This window comes from Strix aluco, chromosome 2, assembly GCF_031877795.1.
Source record: "Strix aluco isolate bStrAlu1 chromosome 2, bStrAlu1.hap1, whole genome shotgun sequence".
Lineage (NCBI taxonomy): Eukaryota > Metazoa > Chordata > Aves > Strigiformes > Strigidae > Strix > Strix aluco.
Genome location: NC_133932.1, coordinates 126,352,374 through 126,372,894, shown reverse-complemented (window position 1 = coordinate 126,372,894; position 20,521 = coordinate 126,352,374). Strand labels below are relative to the sequence as shown.

Genomic DNA, 20,521 nt, shown 5'->3' with positions numbered 1-20,521 from the left:
GCACTTACATTGGTGTTTGCCAGTGTAGAACATCTTGTTATTTCGGTTCCTTGAAGTACTTGCTTCTGTGCAACTGAACTATGAGAGAGAAAGGGTTTTCCTTTCAGGTTCTGATGAGTTACCCAAGACAAGTTACAAAAATGAAAAAATACTAGTTGAAAATAGTCTCTTAATCTTCTTGAAAGATGGGTGAACCTTATGCAACCCTGTGATGCCAGGTCCCATATTGCTTGGCTAGCAGAGACTGTATGATTACAGGCAGAGAGGGCTTTTGCTCCTTGGTGAACGCTTTTGACAACAAATCTTCTCTTACTAATAATTAGAAGCTAGATGAGCACATGAAACTTAACCGTGTCTTTACGCTTCACTGTTCTTAACCTAAATTGATAGGTCTGTGTGTGGTGATAGCCTTTTTGTCAAATAAGCTTTTCATTACAAAGTAATAGGATCACGGTGGAGCTATTAGGATCTCATGGTTGCAGGATTTCTCCCCTTCTGAAAAGAAACAGTGGATGCAAGAGGACTCCTCTTGTGTTGCAGAAGTGCAAGCACTGCACATTAGCAGTGAAGACTTCTAGGCCTATATGAAAAAAAGAAAAAAAAAAGAATGAATGATTAGGGACCTGGAGACTGTCTTTAGTGTTGAATACACAAGGATTCCTAATTTTAATGGAAACAGACTGATAGGCTTCCAACAGAGGGATAGTCTTGAAATTCTTGGTAATGCATCTTTGAACGTGAAATGAAGACATTAGTGGATGATTAAGACCTTTACAATTGATTGCCAAAGCAGTCTTGTGAACTTGGTCATCTCTTTAATTAAAGTCTAAAAGCAAAATGGCTTAATCCTTTTGATCACTTGGAATGCTCTAAATATTAAATTTGCTGCTGTTCTGCATGGAGTTTACAAGTGGAGTAAGAATAGCTATTAGTTTCTGAACTTCTACTTTAAGAGCTTGCCATAAGACTTTAGATACTTCAGGCACCTCCAGTGTAGCAAGAAATGGCTACTACAGACAGCTTAGCCTCATGTTCTGAATATCAAATATTATTGACATTAGTAACACATATTGACAAACATCAGTTTCAGAAAATGTGAATATTTTATAAGTGACCCTACCTGCGTAGAGTAAGCATGTTAAATTCTGTGTAAAATTTGTGGGTGAGGAATCATCTATAAGGAAAGCAGTATACAGGCTAACTGTAGTGTATGTCTTCACTCAATATTACTGAATCCCCATTGTTCATCTAAGGTATTACTACCTAAAAGCCAGGTTAGCACCAGCATCAATAGCCAAGGTTGGGTGCCTGAAGTTGCTGTATCTTTAGCCAGGCTGAGAGAGGTAGAACAACTACCTGTACTAGTTGGAAACTTCTTACTGCTGTTATAGCGCATCTTAAACTGAAGAATTTTAAGTGGTCATTTCCTAATTTTATCCCAGCTTTCAAATATTGTACTTTAAAAGTGTAAGTGATCTCTAACTTCTTTGGCAATTACAGTATTTAGGTCAATGTTAGCAGACAGTAATGGTGCTACGTGTAAGCTGCATTTTTTGTACTTTTTAAGTAAGTCTGGCAGAGCATCTGCTATATGGTCAGCCTAATGAATAACTTCACATTCAAGTTCTAAGATTTAGGGATTAAAAAAAAAATCAGGGACAAACAGAAAAAAAATGTTTTTCGTAGGCTGTATGTATACTTTACAAAGTACTTCAAGCTTGGTAATTGAAACAGACGCACTTACAACTTCTGTGTAGGCTTAGTTCACTCAAAGATACAACAGATGGGTAATATATACCTAAAGTGAAGAATTAGAACAAACTATTACTGTGCCAAACTGCTGTAGCTGGGATTTTTATTTTTTTTTAATTTCTCACCTTTTTTTGACCTGTTCTTCTATATGCAGGAAGGAAGAACCAGCTGAATCTGGTACCTGAATTTATGAGTGGATAAGAGGCCCTTTGTACTACAAATGGCCAGTTCAATCTGGAGATGACTTTTTAAAGGTATTGTGTACAGGGTGCTTTGAAAAAAAGCCTGTTTGGCACCTATTTGCATCACTTTGTGAGAAATTCTCTGTTTTTCCAAATCTAACCCATAGTACCTCTTCACCTGAGCATCGTAGAGGTTTTTGCAAGCGAGCTGAAGTCTGAGAGAGGCAGCAGCAACAGTTCGGCTCCAAAAGCCACGTGGCGATCTGCAGACACAGACTAGTCCATGGTCTCTTAGATTTTCAAAGTTTATTTCACATTGCAAAATTCTTCTCATTACAAACGCAAAACAGAATAATTTGAAGCTCAGTCAGTTAGTGCTTTCTCACTCTCAAAAGCAAATGTTATTCCACCCAGCAGATCTGCAGGTGGAAAATATAAGTGCAATATGCATATTCAAGAAAACATTAGATCACTTCATGTCTTCTTACAACATAGGAAAGCAAAGGTGGCTTCTCAATAAGAGCAATTTCAGAACTATTTATAAATACTAAATTTCAAAGTAATGCTCTTTCTTACCGGATAGGCTATTCGTGGGTGGGCTAAATTTGCAAAGGACTCGACATCTTTCACAATGAACTGTTTAGTATTTTGCCACCCCACTGGTGTGATGTGTCAGTATTTTATCTGATCCCTCTAATCATTATAGACAGCATCCTCTTCAGTGCCTGTGCATGGTTCCTTGTTTAACAACCTTATCTGGCAATGTCATAAAATGTGTGTTAATATCCCGGGGCAGTGTAAACAATTGGAAATGTAAGTGGGGGAACTTTGACCAGCTCGGCATTGTTTCAAAGTCAGTTTTGTCTCATAAATTACAGTTTGTCTTCAGAGCTTCAGGAAATTCCTTATGCCCAAAAGTAGCAGTATAGGTGCAATAAACAGGATTCAATCCTTGCAATTAATTTTTTTAATGTAATACTGTAATTAGACATTAAATTTATTATGTTGAAGGATGCTAATGGCTGCTCTCTCTGTAATAGGAGACTTGCTGTAGCCAAAATACAGGTGCCCTTCAAGACCATGATCATTTCCCTTATGGGTTGATCTTAGGGGCTTGGTTGGTTGGTTTCAAGAGTGGTAGAGGCTGTAGGTTTTATTAATTAGCCACAAAAATATATTCGTGCTCAGCATGAAAGCATTTTTACTTTGACCTTGGCTAACAGAGCCGAAAACTTAACAGGTCAAAACAGCTCCATCAGACACTGCTGATTTAATGTCCAATTAGTTTGCAAGTCAGGATGTTTCTACAGTAGTCACAAACATTTTACCTTTTAGGTTTCTTCTAGCTTTCTTTGCCAATACTTTCTCCTGAGGTAGAACTGTTATTTTTGTTACGAGACAGTCCTTCACTAACACTCAATAGTTTCCAATTCAATCTCTTCAGTCGTACTTGCTGCAAATAAAAGGATATTATTATTGATTGGCAAATGGATTGGAAGGCCAGCATTCCAAAATTAACAACGCTGTGTTAATAGCTGAGACATTTTGAACTTTTTAATATTAGCTCAAGCTTACTCATCTACAATTAGGTTTTAGATACTTATTTTCAAAATATTTAACTGCATAAAGAGTCCCTCACAGTCTTTAAAGTGACACTAGTTTCTTCCAATACAAGACTAAAGGTGCTATGAAAACTAAAGTCCATAGGGCCTCTCTTCAAGACTTCTGAAAGGAGGGCTCTTCTAAGGTGGAATTGGGGCAGAAGTTAGGTTCCTACTTTGGATCATGTGCTGGGAGATGACAGAGCAAGTCTCCAGAACTGTGATTTTCCTGAACTCTGCCAAAAAACTGTATTTGATGCAGCTCTGTAGGAAGATTGGCTTTAACTGGAGGAAGAACAGGCTTTATCCAAACAAAAGCCTGTATATTCTGGCATGATAGGACAGTTTTCAGTAGCTACAGAAGCTTGTGAGCAGTGTGTGCACCATGAAAACAGCAGCAGCCCTTAGAGCTGTAGGTGAGTGGCAGAAGAGACAGCTCAAGCCAAATTCATCTCTTTTTGTATCAGGTTTTTGCAGAGTTGATACAAAGTCTGGGCCATGAGGCTTAGGATTCTTGAGGGTATGTGTTGGTCTAGTAAAATAGTTAGGCTGCTTGTTGTAACAGCTTAAACAGCGTTTATTAGAGAATACAGGCCTATAGGGTAAGAAACCACTAGTGGATCTGCACTTAAAAAGAAGGGAGGTAAACACCCAAAATGTCTTGAAGTGGTAAAAGAAACCTCCTGTTCCAAGGATGTGCTCAGAACTTGAGCCCAGGCCCATAGCGTGGCACATTGTCTTGCTCCCTAGGCTGAATATCCTTGGCTGTGGCTTGGCAATTTCTTCTCTAATATGTGAATGTTCCCTTCAGTGCATCCCTTGTGTTCCCTAGATCTGCTTTTCACAGCAGGTGTCTTTGGCACATGTCAGGAGTCTGGCTTTGGTATTAGTGTTCATTGGAGTCTACAACTGGATCAAATGTGAGGACAGATGAAAGGGGGGGTTTGATAGGAGAGGGAGGGGTGCAGTCCTCCATGAAGTGAGGTGGGGGCCACTCCCAAGGGCCGTTCGAGTATTTTCCCTTGGGAGATACTCTTCTGGTACAGACCCTGAGAGCGTTGCTGATGCTCTTGACTTTGTCTCCTGCCCTCTGATGGGAGGTTTTTGCAGCTCTGGACTTTTCTCCCTAAGTTTTGCAGTTAGCAGTGTTGGGAAGTGTTTTGTGGTTTCTGATGTGAAATGTATAAGGTAGATGTCCTGTGGATTGTTCTGCAACTAAATACCTCTTATTCAGTTGCCTTATCTCGTAAAGACTTGAATGGGATAACTGAACTTAGCCCTTCTAGTCTTGTTTCTCAGTGTCCCTGCTTAGCACCTTTATGGATCAAATCACAAGTGAATTTTAGGCTCAAAATTCAGACTTGAAAACCCTATATCTTGACTGCATTCTTAGGGAGATACCTGTTAGTTTGTGTGTCGTCGTCTTCTGAAATAGATGCAGAGATTTATTACACAGCCACATGAAGCAGATCAAAATGGCAGATACTGCAGCAAGAAATGCAAAGAGAACTGCTACAAAATGTAAATCTTCATAGATAATCTCTGCAGGGAGGACAGAAAAAAAAATATAAAATTGATTATGAGCAGATTAATGTTTAAACACAGAGTAAAGCCAAGAACTCCCATCTAGTTTGTACCGTAAACGTTGACTATGATGGTGCCGTAGGTGCTGGTTCCATACTCCTCTGTTACAGTGATAAAATAGTAGCCGGCATCTCCCATGCCCACATTCAGAAGCTGTATAGAACCATTTTCAAAAGTATTCACTCTGTCCTTGTAGACAGTGGATATGTTGACATAATTCCCACTTTTCCACTCAACAATTTTGGTGGTGCCCCAGCTTGACACGTGCTTCCACTCAATGGTGGCGACACCTCTGCAAGAGTATTCAACTGAGAGGAGGATGTTTTGTGCCACTGTTGCGTTGATGTTGGGTTGTGGGACAACTAACGATACTCCTCCGGGAGCTGAAAGACAAAGGAGGGTGATGAGTGTGGGAGTGATGCTGCACCAACTGTCCAGCCCAGGATGGGACCTCTGGGGCATGATTCATCCTACCTATCTCAGTGGTCTGTTTTAAGAGAGGATGGATTATGCTTTGCAGTTTCTCTTTCTTTCTGCTGACCATAAAAGGAACACACATACTTAAAGACTAAATCTACATTTTTAATCGGTGATAGTCAGGAGAAACATTTCCACCACACAGGACAATTGCATGTGTTTCAGTGTTTCAATACCCAAGAGGACAGTTTGAAAGAGTCTTTTTGGGTAAGGGAGAATAACATTTTATGAAAACTAAGCAATGCTTTTGTATTCATCAGTAACTGGCTTTCCTTTAAAATCCTGCATTTAAATGGAAAGTTTAATCACCATGGCCAAGGTAACCTATGATATTAATTGCCATCCCTCAAAAGCAAGAACTCTAGCAGACAAGGACTTCATCATATTTTCAGGATGCATAATCAACGTTTGAGACAACAGTTTTGTGAAGACAGACAGTTACATGCCAGTGCAGATAAACGGTATGTAATCAAAGCTACACAGTTTCATGTGAAGTCAGGGACTTCATGTTCCTGATGATTTCCAGGCAAAAATGCACATGAAAGAATATTTAATTCTCACTTAGTTCCTACTGCTGTGATTGCAGAGCTGTTCATAACGCCGTGAAACTGAACTGACCATTTAGTTTAATGTGTAACTGCAATAATTTCTACTTGCGTGTGGGTATTTCTGCACAAAGATTTGGATGAACACCAAACATCTGAGTTTCAAATGGCATACTTTTTTTTTTTTTAAATAATTGGTTGCATGTTTGAGACACGTGGATAGAGATTGAAATCCTGTTATCTACCCACAAAAATCAAACCAAGCAAAAGGCAGATAAAGCACAGAGTAAGCCTCACCACTGAATGAATGCCTTTTCCTGGTTTGGCTTGGAGCAGCTCACCCACTCTCCTCTCATGCTGTGGGAACAGCCTGACTGCAAGAACAGAACTGAAAAAATAATGCTGAGCTGCAAATGTCTGTGACCTAGTGGGGAGGCAGGACAAGAGTCTCAGCTATGCTGAAGGACCACAAAGCAGGACCCCTGGGGATGATCCTGGAGGTTCTGCAAAGTCTCCAAGGAAAAGAATGGTTTAAAAAGGCAATGAAAAAAATATCTCTGAGGGATAGAAATTATTTTTTAAAAATTTATCAAAAAAGAACTGTCCATGGCCAAAACCCCAGAGCAACCACAACTGCGGAGAGATGGGTAAATGAATTACAAGCTGACTTTTCTCTATTTGGGTTCTTTAGCAGAATTCAGAAACTCTGCTGATCAAGGTAAGGCAGGGATGTTTGAGAAGTCAGTTTGATTCCCAGGTCCTCACCTATGGGACCAGCACAGGAGAAAGCCTCAGCCACTCTGTATTTTTTTAACTAGATAGGATCTAGGCTTTTTCCAAGATAATACTCCTGGGATTCCCCCTTTGTGGACGTCTTGTCACGTGCGTGCTGCCCAGTCGCCCTGCAGGCACACCATGCTTTCCAGGTAGCCCAGCGCATCCTCGGCTAAGCTGTGGTCTGCAGTTCAGCCTGTGTGCAGGAGAGACTAACCAGAGCTGTGAAAAAGGGGTTTGTGCCAGCTAAAGAAACAGAACAGACAGGAACCTCTGGTAATCGCTGCAAATAGTTCTAATTGTTTTCTGCTCTATGTGTTTATTTAAAGGCCTTTCGCACTGTTTCTGACCAGACAGGAACTGAGTGTTTCACCCTTTTATGTTTTGATAAAGGCATGGCTTTGTTCTGAATATGTGATTGCAAGGTAAACATGGAAAAACAAAAAATCCTTCAATTAAATTATTTGCAAACGTGTTCTGTCCCTGTCGAGCACACACAAAGCTGAAAAAGGCTATGCAACATCTAACCATTCAAAAATATTTTTAAAACGCAGTCCGCCTAGGTCACCTGAACTGGTCTAATCCAAACAGAGCTGCAACAGACTTGGGAGCAAACATCACACCCACTTGCAGCACCCCGCGCAAGGCCACTGTACTCTGCTGGTTGCAAAACCAGACCCTTCACGCCCAGTAAAACGTGCACCGAGAAGAAAGCACCAGTGCCACTCAAAGTGCGGTGAGTTTGCTGACCCTGGCATGCTGCTGCACTCCAAAGTATTTGCCTGGCCGAGAGTCAAAGCTGGAAGCGCGGCTTTGTGTGCCAGAGCTGGCTGGAGCAGCGCAGCTGGGCCTGCAGCGTGCTGGGGAGCGGGTAGACAAGGACTGGCAGCGGGAGGCCTCCACGCAGGAGCTCAAAAATAGGGGGGACAGCTCTAAAATGGATCTCTAAAACTCTGGGGGACAGTTCCTCAGCCTTTCAGTGTCCTGCTTGTGCATCACCTTGATGATGAAGGAGATGGCGTGAGGCGTCCACACCAAACCCGCTGGTGGCACTGCCCACCCCAGTTCCCAGGCGCGGGGGCTGGCCGCAGCCTCCTCTGGCCTCGCTTGGAGGGGACCGGCCGGCTCTCTAGGTGCTGCCCCCTCCCCGCTCACCCCCCGTGGGGCGCTGGGCTGAAATCCACCTTCCCTCCTCACCGCCGCCCTTCCCAGCGTGACCCGAGCCCTTTCGGGCTGGTTACCCGGGATTTGCGTCCCCTCTGTCGTCGGCTCCGAGCAGCGGGAGCGGGGACGAGGCTTCCCAGCCCGTTCCCAGCCTGCAGAGAGCGCGATGCCAGCCGGAGCCCCCTGTCCCCATCCTCTCCCCAGCAGCCCTCCGGGCACTCCGGTTAAGGCCGGGCTGGGGAGGGCTCTCGCCGTTTGCCGCCAGCCCAGCGCGGGTTGCAGCGGCCGGGCGCTCCGCACCGCTCCGCACCGCTCGGCACCGCTCGGCAGCGCGGGGGCTGCGCGGCGAGGAAGAGGAGGAGGGGGAGGAAAGGGCCGGGGGAGGAAGCGCAGGGGAGACAGGGACGGAGTCGGACACTTACTCTGCAGAGCCCACCCGGCGGCCAGGCAGAGGGTGACGGTCCCCACGACGACGCCCCGGCAGCCCCGCAGCGGTCTCATCAGAGAGAAGCCGATGCCCCAGGGGTTGCATTGAAGCGGCTGGGCCGGCCAGCGCGGCCCGACCTCGGGGGCTGCCCGCCCCAGGCCTCTTCCTCCCTCCTCTCCCTCCTCTTCCTCCCGCTCCTGCCGCGGCGCCGGGGCTGGTCGCAGCCCCCCCGCGGCGCCCGGCGCACCGGTCCCCGGGCTCTCCCACGCCTCACACCCCGCGATCCTCCGATACGGGTTGAAGATGCAATTGGCTGAGGAAGGGAAAGTGCTGCCCGGCCGCCTGCCATCGCCCCAGCCAGGAAATGAGCGTTACACACGCGCTTGTGTGTGTGTGTGATTGTTAAGGAAACACGCACCCCTAAGGGAAATTTCTCTTCGGGGTGTTCAAAAGAACTTTACTGCCCCGAGGAGTCTGGTGATGCTGCGGGTGAGATGGTGGGGCTGGGTGGGGGTCCCAGGGGTCACCTCAGATGATCACGCTGGAAAATGAGTCCGGTTCCCATCCCAGCATACCCAGCACAAGCACTGGGAACTCCTCTCTCCATTCCACTGTCATCCAGAGGAGATCCCCAGAAATGCGTGTCCTTCTTTCAGAAACATGGGACAGCGTGTCAGGGAAAAGCTGTGAGTGCCCCAATCCTGAAAATTCACCCTCACTCAGGGGCAAATGCTGCCAGAGGCCATAGGCACCCCCAGGAGAGCTGCCCCTCTGACCGGCAGAAGAATTACCTGCCTGGGTGGCCCCTTCGCAGATCTTCCATCCCTCTCTTCCTCGTGTTTCCCTGTCCTTAAGTTCTCTTTAGTAGGGAGTGGATAAAAGAGAGGCACCTCAGGCTGCTGGTCAGCACAAGCTTCTTGGGGTGGGGGGGAGGAAAGAGCAACGCCCTGCAGGTTTCCCTACATGCTGCTTGTCTGCAAGGATGACAAGTGAGCCCTGCGAGGGTCTGGGTGCCTGAAGCACAGCCCTGGGCAGGCTGCAGGGGACCTGCTCTCACTGGGGCTTTCCAACACAGGTGATGCTGTCATGTGCAGCCAGGTGAAAGCTGACTTTCATGTGGCATTAGGGTTTTCTACTTGCACACCTCAGGGAGGACTTCATAGGATTTAGGTCAGGCCTTGGCAAGAGAGGGTGCAATCTGCATGGACTACCAGGGTCCACCTTTTATTCAGGCTGCAATAACATCTCCAGCTTCCCTGACTCCTGGTGCATCTCTTGAAGCTTCAGCAATGGGAGTCAGGTGGAGGGACAGCAGGAGGAGACATCAGTGAAGACACACTGCCCAAATATTTGATCTTGCAGCCTGCCGTGGTGCTGGAGGTGCCTGAAAACATGGTTGCACTTCATCTGCAAAAGCAGCGTACAAAGTGCTTCCCCTCCACCCCATCTGTCTGAGCTGCTCCTGTGCTTTGCCAGATCTCCTCTGCTGCGCCAGGCCAACATCGTGTCTGGGTGTCCCTGCTGAAAGTGAGACCCCCTGTAGCAAAATTTCTTCCTTGACCCCATTGTTTCATGGTGGTTTTATTCCTCAAAGCATTAAAGAAGGTCTCATGGTAATGTAAATTTACGTAATTTTCTTTAAAAATTTCTTTAAACGTTTATTTAAACTATTTTTGAGCTCTTGGCCCAGTGACCTATTTTGGCAGCACAACATATGAGGCATACACTCATATAAACTAAATTGAACATTCAGTAATTTAAAATGTATCACACTGGTTGCATTGATTTAGTCCACTGTGTTGGAAAGACAGATGTTAATCATGAAATTGAAATCCAGGTCTGGAGTTCTTCCCAAATATTGGCAGTTTTGGCTTACAGTATAGGTCAATTGTTCAGTCCTGGGATAAGAAATGAGTGTTTGTTTTCAGCATCAATAATTAACAGCAAAGAATTTTCAGATTCCTTCTTTTTAAAGGGAAAATTATAAATTGTCTAGAGCTTGAGTTTTTTTTAATATAAACTGCACCTCAAGAAAAACAGTGGCACATATGACAAAATGCCCAGTATTAAGAAAGCATTTAATCAGATTTTTATAAACTTATTTATAAACTTTATTTATCTGAAAGATGGCTGGTTTCTCTCTCCCTGAGACCCCACTGCAAGCAACGCTTTCTCCTGCTGTGCTGCAAACATCCCCTCTGCAAGGGAGGAGGTTTCTTTTAAGCAGTAATGTGGCTGGGTGTGAGATGGCAGCAATGGGGGAGCACTTTGGTCAGGGTGGGAACCAGCTGGCAGAGCAACGGAGCCACGGAGGGCAGGGGAGATTTTCGAGACAGGCTCCCTGCTAGCAGCCCGCACACCATGGCTGTGGTGAGCTGCACGATAGAGGCTGGTGTTGGGGACCACGGGGTGCAGCCCCATCAACAGATGACTGCAGGGCAAATCGCTTGACTTCAAGGAGTACCGATGACAGCTGTATTATTGATTAGCAGCCAGTCTAACCAAATTTAACTTTGATGCTTGGCCCCTCTGAGTCCTCCCAGCACCTGCCTGCCTCCCAGTACCCCAAATGCAATGGAGGATGAGCTTCAGCAGATCTCTTCTGCTGTTGGGATGGGGTTTGAAGAGGATGCTGGGAATGAGCTGGTGCTTGGTCCTGAGCTTCAGCGCTTGGGCATCAGTGCAAGGCTTCAGCAGTGGAGCTGTTTCTGCTGGGTGGGAGCAAAGGGGTGCGCCCTGGCCGGCTCTTCTGCAGGGATACTGCTTTGGCAGTTAACTCAGGGTAACTTTACAGGAAAAACAGATTGGAGTGTTAATCCTGAGATTACTTACCTTGGCATAGTCATGATGTATTTTCCTAACAAAGCTTTTTACTGAAATCCTGTCCAACCACATTCAGATGAGGCTAATGATACGCCATTCCAGGTTATAGTTTCATCCATTAATGCTTCTGTTCTGATTTTATTTTTCTATGCTTGTCAAACAGCAGTTCTAAGAAACACAAATGTATCAAAAAATACAGTACAGGTTGTAAGAAATTAGTTTTTCCTTGTCTAATTACAAAGTGCTTGTAAACTCGCAGGCTCTGGGAATGATTTACAAGCTCTGTAAAAGATTTGGTTCACCATCCCTACACTGCTATAGACATCTGCAGATTTTTATTGGTACATGCTCGGTATTTTAAGTTTCCCTTCCCCTTCCTTTTGTTTATTTCCATTATTTTAAAGGGTTTTTTTCCTTCCTTCTCTTTGCCATCTGAGAGTCTCTCAAGTTTGTCTGGGAGGCCTGATTTCTCTTTCTGGTGTCATTAATAATGGAACAAAAACCACATTAACAATTGCAACAACAGCCAGATAGGAGCCAGAAAGCTCCTTTTGCTCTCTAATATGCTGCATGAGTACTCTGAAATGCTTTATATGAAGGGTTTGCTTTTTTTTCCCTCGCCCTTTACCTTTGATGTCTTTTTGGACTCCAGAAAGTGCTTGACCTTGTCTTTTGCTGAAGAAAAGGTAAAAAAACACCAGAGTTAAAAATTCTCAGGTATTCCAGACCTGCAATAGCACTTTAGAGGTAATTTCATCCTGTGAGAAACCATGGAGGAAAATTCAGCAAAGAAATGTTAACAGGGACTGCAGGGCATTGCATGTGCAGGGTCGGAGGGCCACAGAGGCTGCTTACCACTGCCTTGAGATGCTTTTGGTCAATGCAGTGAGCGGCAAACATCTGGCAGAGAACAGAAAAGCGCTGCAGGCTTCTGAACTGGCAACAGAAATGTAGACCAGGCAGACGTATAGAAGACAAATAGGTAACATTCTGCTGGACCCTTCTCTTTCACATGAAGTCGGTGGTCCAGGCTTATCTTATTCTGGTGTTTGGGAAGTGAAAAGAACGTTTGCTGGAAGGTCTCAGTGTGTAAAAACATTTCTTCCATCTGTATAAGATGAAAAAAAGTATTTTTCAGCATCTGAAGTAGAACCTGGCCAAATCTTCACTTTGTCAGTGGTTTCTTTTTGCCTTTTATTTTTTTGGCAGAGGACCAGTACAAAAATCCCTTCTCTTACCCCAGATCAATCAATAGCTGTAAGAGGAGAGACCATGGGCAGTCCTGGTCTGTCAGCATCCCTCCACTTTTTAAGCTATCTAGACAGCCTGAGGCTCCTTGTGGTTTTGGTCTGTGGTTTTGGGGGTTAGGAAAATAGAGGAAAAAATGAAATGAACTGAAACTCAACCTTCAAAGATGCAGAAATGTGTGTTTGAGGATGCACAGATGCTTAGCAGAAGGGAGACATTTGGAAACAGCTTTATCAAATGGGAAGTACTCAAAGTACACCTTTGAGTGGGGACAGCTGGGTGATTGCATTCACCCCACGAGGCACTGTTCAGTGTCAGAAATGAAACAGGCTTTTACTATGTGGCATTAAAAGTCTTCCAAGATGTTACATCTTCCTTCTGTATTTACAGAGAGTGCAATACACCCATTTTCTTTCAACGGGAAACCAAAGTACGAAGTTGCTTTTTTCTAGGAAGTTTATGGCAAAAAGTGAAAAAAAGTCTTCACTTTCTTGAGTTGCTCAGGTGGCCTTTATCCCTTCCAGATGGTGTGACATGAGCACAGGGCAGAGCCAGCACAGGGACAGTGGCTGCAGGCTTGCACTACGGTAGCAGGAGACATTATATGACCAATGCATTTCACTGAGCTCTTTATTAGTGTTTTTCTCTGTCTTCCTTCCTCCTTCTTTGTCCCGTTCATCATGCTCAATGCACCTGCCTGCAGATGATGCCTAGGACATTGGGGCATTGGTCATCAGCACTAGTTGCAATTCTTGCGCCACAAGTAAATCTCGTGGAAGTAAATATCATGGAGGGTGACTTTGCAACTACATCAGACAATTCCCTCAGGACCCTGGGATGCATCTCATCAGGTCCCATAGACTTATGTATGTTCAGTTTCCTCATGTGGTCACAAACCTGATCTCTTACAGTCGGAGGAACTTTGCTTCCCCAGTCCCTGTCTTGTGGTTCATCCACTTGAGAGGTGTGGGAAGAGAGACTGACAGTGAAGACTGAGGCAAAAATGTTGTTGAGTACCTCAGCCTTCTCCTTGTCTGTTGTTACCAGTTTTCCAGTCTTGCTTATCATGGGGGGTACGCTTTCTTTGACCTTCCTTTTCTGGATGACATGCCAGTAGAAGCCGCCCTTATATTCTTTGTGTAACTTGCCAAGTTCAGCTCCAGCCGTGTCTTGGCCTTCCTGACCGTATCTCTACACAACTGGGCAGCGTCCCTATACTTTTCTCAGGATATCTGTTCCTACTTCCACTGCCTCTGCCTTTCCTGCTTGCCCTTTAGTTTGACCAGTAGGTCTCAGCTCAGCCATGCCTTCCTTTCCTGATTTCTTACACTTGGCAATCAAGAACTATGGCGCTCTATGGAAAGCATCCCTAAAGATCTACCAGCTCTGTTCTGCTCCCTTGTCCTTGGGGGACGTATTGACTAACTCCTTGTACAGCTGGAAGTTTGCTTTCCTAAAATGCAGGGTCTTGACTTTACTCTTTGCCTGACTCATATCCCTCAGGACCGTGAACTCCACCAGTGCATGATCGCTGCAGCCCAGGCTGCTTCCAGTCTTGACATCACTGCTTAGCTCACTTGTGCTGGTGACCAACAGGTCCAGTATTGCATCCCCTCTGGTAGGGCTATTACCTGGCTTAAGAAGTTATCCACAATGCACTCCAGGAGTCTCCTGGATTGCCTACAGCTCACCATGCTCCTTTTCCAGTAGATGTTGGGGTGGTTGAAGTCCCCCAGCAGGACGAGAGCCTGTGAGCGCGATGCCTCCTGCAGCTGGAGTAAGAAGGTGCCGTCAATAGGCTCCCCTTGATTTGGGACACCAACCGCAAGGTTCCCTTTGTTGCCTCAGTCTCTAATTCTTACCCATAAGCTTTCAACCTGCTCGTGGCTATTCTTCAGAGACAGCTCTTCACGATCTATCTATTTCTTGATGTAGAGGCCAACACCTCCACCCCTCCTTCCTTGCCTGTCCCTTCCGAACAGGCTGTAGCCATCGATAGCTGCACTCCAGTCATGGGATTTGTCCCACCAAGTTTAAATAATGGCAACTAGGTCATAGCTTTCTAGCAGCATGGTGGCTTCCAACTCCTCCTGTTTGTTGCCCATGCTGTATGCATTGCTGTAGAGGCACTTCAGCCGGGCTGTTGGCCATGTCACCTTCTTAGAGGAACAACCCTTAATTCCTTTGGGGTATTTAATTGATGTTTCCCTGTTGTCTCCTATTACCTCAGGAGCCCCTGGCTTATCTCCTTAAGACTTCAGGTGTGCTGCTGTGTACCCAGCACATCTCAGAGCAACAGGTTGAGGGCCCTCACTAGCACCCCAACCCTCTAACCTTGGCATGTTGTCCCACAGCTTTTCACAGGCAAGACTGATATTATCCCTCTCCCCCGTCAAGTCTAGTTTAAAGCTCTGTCAATGAGCCCCGCTAGCCTGTGAGCAAAGACCCTTTTCCTCATTTGAGAAACGTGAATCCCATCTGATGCCAGCAGGCCTGGTGCTGTGTAGACCATCCCATTACTGAAAAATCCCAAAACTGTGTCAGTGACACCAGCCATGAAGCCATGTATTAATAGACTGGGTCCATCTGTTTCTTCCAAAGTTGCTGCCTGCAACTGGACGGAGAGAGGGAAAAAAAGCTTGTGCTCCAGATTCCTTTACCAACCATCCCAAGGCCCTGAAGTCTTTTGAGTGCCCTTGGACTATGTGTTGTGGCAAAAATAATAGCAAAATAATAATAATGTGCTTCTGATTAAATAAAAATATTTATGTTCCAGTCTGGCCAGGACACCAGAAGGTCGGTTATTCATATAACCCTTCAGCTCACATCAATGTCTGAAGTTATTGTCGATTGTCTAGAAAAGGGCTTGGTTAGTGTTACACCATACAAAAAAAAGTATAAAAGGAGCTTTTATCACATGTAAAAATCATCTGCCCATTTTTGAAGGTACTCTAGTTCTACTTTGGTGACCCATGGTACCTTTCACTGTTGATCATTAGCAGTGTGAGTATTTTAAATTGCAGAATTCAGCAAAGTAAATGGCACATATATCCACTGTGTGCAGAATGAAAACAATCTCAAAAAGGAGCAAATGCAAAAGTGACTCTTGTGTCTTCCCTTTTTTCCTTGTGAGTTTCAATTCTATCCTCTCCATTACCAGAGTAGCACAAGCTTTTGACATCTCAAATCTCGGGATGTCCCAGGTGCTCAAGCCTGTCTCCCATCTCCAATTCAGTCACTGTCCTAAGATGCAGGAGTAGTGATATGTACAGATTGGGTGAGAACTTAAATAGAATTAAGCATGAGTAATAACTAAGCAAAGAAACAATTAAGCATGATTAAGCTGGTCTAGTTGAAATGGACCATTTAAATATCTACACTTTAGTCTCAACAGCTCTTTTTATGTGGATCACCTGAGCACCTCTCCATTTCATTTGGTGTAAATTTGGCGCAAAGAATTTACTTTGACCTGCCCTGTCAGCACAGCTGTGTCCTCATGTGGTCTAACTGAGCTGCTGAAACCAGAACCCTCTTTTTCTACCACTGATTTAGGCTCACTCTGGGTTTGCAGAAGGGCTGATCAGGGGCTGCCCACAGGGTCTCTCCAGAGAGCCAGGCTTGATGCTCCTTGCTGTGGTCAGCCTTGCTGCCCATCTTGACTCCCACTCGACATGGTGCCTGAGGGGCATATGGGAATACAGAACACCAAAGCAAACTGAGTCAAGCCCATCTGGCCCTGCAAAATGACTGTTGAAGTGTGTTAGGCATGTTGCCTTTCAAATAATGACCGTGATTGAGCAACAGTGGTGTAATTATGGTGTGTCCCGCAGAAGTAAGTATGGATAATTCAGGGCAGTCACAGCTCAGACCCTTGCACTTACATCATGGGGGGTTTTCTGCTCAAGCACCACAGACATCACAACGTCAGTTATAGCCTTGGCCCCGCTCTCCACTCCAGCCTGTGTGTGGGGAGGATTTAGGAACTGCTCCAAACATATCAGAGTTGGAAACGTCATTTATTTTTCACCTCTAACTTGGGGGAGTGCAGTGTAGGTAGGTGGCTGGTGGAGGAGTTCATGCAGCACCATCACTGACAGCAGAAGACCTCCCAACAACCTTAACAGAGGTACCTGGTGCGTGGTGACCTGGGATGGGCTGTGGGTGCCTTGCCAGGGCCCAAAGGCCACCGGCCACTTGGGGAGGTGGCAAGTGGCAGGCGATGGTGCTTGGTGGCAGTCTGCATCTCCTGGTGAGGACACTTCTGGTGATACTGGGAGAGCCACATTCGGGGAAAGGTGTGCTCTGAAAGCGAAGCGCTCGTTTGTGTTACCTGGGGCTGCGCTTAGGTGGTGCTAGAGAGTAAATATTTAAAACCTCCTTGCAGTTTGGGTGTCTGGATGGGGAGTTCGGCGACATTTGTCCCTAAAACATCTTGTGAAGATTGGTGATCGGGTAGACTCAACACTGCCCAATAAGACACAATCTCACGGGACATGCCAGGGCTGCAATGTTTAAGGAAAAGGAATCTTAAATTGTCTTAACATTTTAGTACTTTCTCAAAACTTGATTTGAAGAAAAGACGACCCTCCAGTTTTATCCAGCGACAAAATCCTTGCCTGACATTCCCACCAGAGGAATATTTAGAGTGATACAGTCCAAATAAAAATTAGACCAAACAGTGGCTTATGCATTCTCTAGCCTACAAGAGCACAGCTGGGGGAGCAGCGAGTGCAGCCTCTATCCTACCTCTCCTTCTGGTCCTGTTTCTTCCAGCTTCCCAAGAAACCTCTTTCTCCTTTCTTGCTGTGCAAATAAGGATTGGAACCAGGGGTTTGCATTGCCCTGCAAGTTGTGTGGGGGAGAGGAGAACTGGGTAGGGTGGTGTTCATCTTTGGCAGAGCAGGGCAGGGCTTCTCCTGTGTTGAATCTGCCTGCAGGAGTTTAGAGCCTGAGTGAGTTTTAGTGTCTCATTCACTTGTTGAAGGTAAGCATCCTTTCCACCTTGGGTGTCTTATAGCCCTGGTGCACATAGCATTTCCATAAGGGCTCTCGGACATGGTGCTTGCTTTACAAAAAATGTGTAGGACCTAGAAACTGGTTCTTCATAATAACAGGGCCAGTCTATGACTATGTTAGACTCCACAGTGGAAATACAGCTGGAAATTCCAGGTTTTATATCCAACTAGCCAGTTTTAAGTTTTGCTGTTGGTTTTAACAGTAGTGTGCCAATCTGACAGACATTATCTCCATTCACTCCAGTTAAATGCAGGGTCTAACATGGCCAAACTTATGATCCGTATTGCAAGTAGCCCCTTGCCTTTTCTACACCCTTCCTCAGCTGTGGTCTTGCCACCCTGTGGGGTTCATTTTGAGTTTCTAAGAAGGGGCTACACAACAGCATGTGCAGCTGATCAGCACAGAGCCTTGTCCAAAGCCCCAAGATTTCCTGGAGCCTCATATGTGTGTACTGACCCTCACATGCAGAGAGACCACTGCACGACCATGACCTCAGTTTGTGTAGTGTTTCCTAAATCTGAATTGTCATCATGAAATGAATGGGAGTACTCCCATAAATCAAGTTGCACATGGAATTAAAAGAAGTGCTTGGTCCTAAGGACAGCAAGCAGGGCCCATTCATCTAGTGCTCTTGAAAGGTTTTCGCAGCCTTTGTCTACTTCAAACAGCATTTAATTTTTTCTGTTGGTTTTACTTTTCTAAGAAGCCTTTTAGTTCTGTGAATTTATTGTGTTCTGCAAATTTAACTGTAAATTTCTGATCCCAGATTTCTATTTCAAATGCCTAAACAATTCTCTGAACCTGAAAGTACTTTGGAAAGGTGGTTTTTTAATGAACTGATGTAGAAACATCAATACAGCAACTGGGGAAAAAAGTCTGATATTCAATCTGTATTAATCTCTGATCCTCATTAAACGTTTGTTGTCTGATTCCTGCATTTGGGGAAACCTCTCATAAGCCTGTGGAGGACCTGTGTTTTAATTGGATGGAGCCTCTGGACAGAGATTCCAGGTTTGATTTCAGCCTCATTTCCACTTTTTTCACAGTCTTATTCCCAGACTGATGTGTGCAAAGGTGACTTTCCTCCTGATGAGGGGGTTGTATAGCTTCAGGGAGGCTGGTCTTAGATCTACCTTGATGAAACTAAGCAGTAATCTTTCACAGACTACGTGCAAGTTAGCATGAATTCATGGCATGGCCTTTGGTGACTGCAGTACAGTTAAAGGCCATCTTTTAATTTATGCTTTACTGTTCAGCAGGCCACCAGTACTTATAAACATTAAAGACTTCATTTTCAGAGTAGTGTGTTATTCTCAGTTGCCTAAGCACCTCAGAGAGGGCACAGTTAATACAACTTGGCTACATTCTTGCTACAGACCCAATTACTTTCCATATCCCTTCTCCTCAAGTCCAGAGCAGTGGTGTGAAATCCTGTCTCTAACCTGCCACATCCATGCAATGAGAAGCTATACATCAGTGGTGCATAAAATAACTCATTTCTGGAAACCGAATGTCTCTTTTTTATGTCCAGTGTATAACTCCCCCTCCATAAAGTGCTTCTTACACTTACAACTAGTAACCAAGTAGTGAGGCCAAGAAATAAAAAAATAAAAAAAGCCCTTTCAGTACGTAAATGGGCTCCTTTGTCTTTATCTGTGTTTCACTACCGAGTGAAATGATGACAACTGCATAGTTCCTAATATTCAGTGTCCAGTGTGTGTGATATCTAGCTGAGAAGAATACTACTTGGGAAAGCATATCCTGAAAGTTCCCCTTCACCATAAACTTTCTGCTCCTACATCACAGATCTCCTTTAATTAATGACGATATGGTACAATGGGGTAAATTTATGCAAAGCAGTCCTTTTTCTGATCTCAAAGGCAGATTTGGGTGAACGTGGATGTTACTGGTTGCTGAGCTTCTGGCCATTTTTCAGTATCTTATTGTCACTTTAAGCATCTTCCAGCAGGGGATATTTCCCCATAGGAGAGAATATTCTCACTTCAAGCACCATACGGCTCTCCTGTGCTGTGCTCCTCAATCCCATTTCCTGTGTGTTTCTCTTCTTTTCTGTGGCTCTTCTGCTCTTCCTTCTTGCTTCCTTGCCCATATCAACAAACACTTTCAGGCTGTCAGGGCTCCCTACCTGTTCCTTCCTAATCACCAATTAGATAGTTAATCTTTGGAATTAATTGTCCTGGTTAGATTTGAAAACTTAGTATGATTAAGGAATATGCAGGGAAATTAATCTCTGCCAGGTGTTGTTTCAGGCTGTCCTGTTCAGTTCTGTTGCATATCAATCCTTGGACTGTGCTCATCACGCTGTGGTCGGAGCCCTGGCTAGAGGTGTGTTATGTGATGTCCAACACAACATTGCACAGTTCACCAAAATTGTAAAAATTGTAGAAAAATTGGAAGATTTTCAATTTTCTTTAGTCCTATGGTGTAAAATTTATCTCCGATTCTGTAATTATGTCAAGATCTGTTATTCCTGTATTAAAAGCATAGCTGAACTCTGGGAGAAAATAAATCCCACGTTTGTATTAAAGAAAACCCTGTCAGGGCCTTTTTGCGGTACAGTGTGAGTATCACAGCTTGCAGTTGCATAGCAAGAACTCCAGAGTTGTAAATTTACTTCATTTTTTAAATTCTGCTTTCTTCTTCTTTAATAATCACATTTTCTTCCTTTATCTTTGCACAGACAACCTGGGGTCTAGTTTACAGAGTCTGCTGATGTAGGACCCAGTTTAGATTTCAAAAGCCAAGTCACACTATGGTTTTGACTTCTCCATTGTTGGAGCTCAAGGGTAACAAGCAGGGCTCTGAGCATTTGTCAGTATTAAGTTAAAGTGGTAGCTGTTGCCTCAACAGTACCTGATTACCCACCTCTGACAGGGTTGGGAGAAGTAAGGAACAGAACACATCACT

At 44.8% G+C, this 20,521-nt stretch overlaps 1 protein-coding gene across 8 annotated transcripts; it reads right to left on the bottom strand.

Moving 5' to 3' along the window:
- Nucleotides 1-87: 87 nt before the first annotated feature.
- Nucleotides 88-8,808, bottom strand: VSTM5 (V-set and transmembrane domain containing 5). 8 transcript variants are annotated; one of them, XR_012622134.1, is made up of 6 exons: nucleotides 8,502-8,808; nucleotides 5,173-5,502; nucleotides 4,937-5,077; nucleotides 3,263-3,387; nucleotides 1,745-1,798; nucleotides 88-580 (listed from the first exon to the last, which is right to left on the bottom strand). XR_012622134.1 is itself a non-coding variant. In XM_074816279.1 (4 exons), exons 1-4 carry the CDS (start codon nucleotides 8,578-8,580, stop codon nucleotides 3,344-3,346), a joined length of 594 nt encoding a protein of 197 aa, XP_074672380.1. In that variant the 5' UTR covers nucleotides 8,581-8,808; the 3' UTR covers nucleotides 1,972-3,343. The 8 variants fall into 8 exon arrangements, 1 of the variants encoding a protein (XP_074672380.1); XR_012622128.1 differs by lacking the exon at nucleotides 1,745-1,798 and having other exon boundaries at nucleotides 2,105-3,387; XR_012622129.1 differs by lacking the exon at nucleotides 1,745-1,798 and having other exon boundaries at nucleotides 2,113-3,387.
- Between the last annotated feature and the right edge of the window lie 11,713 nt (nucleotides 8,809-20,521).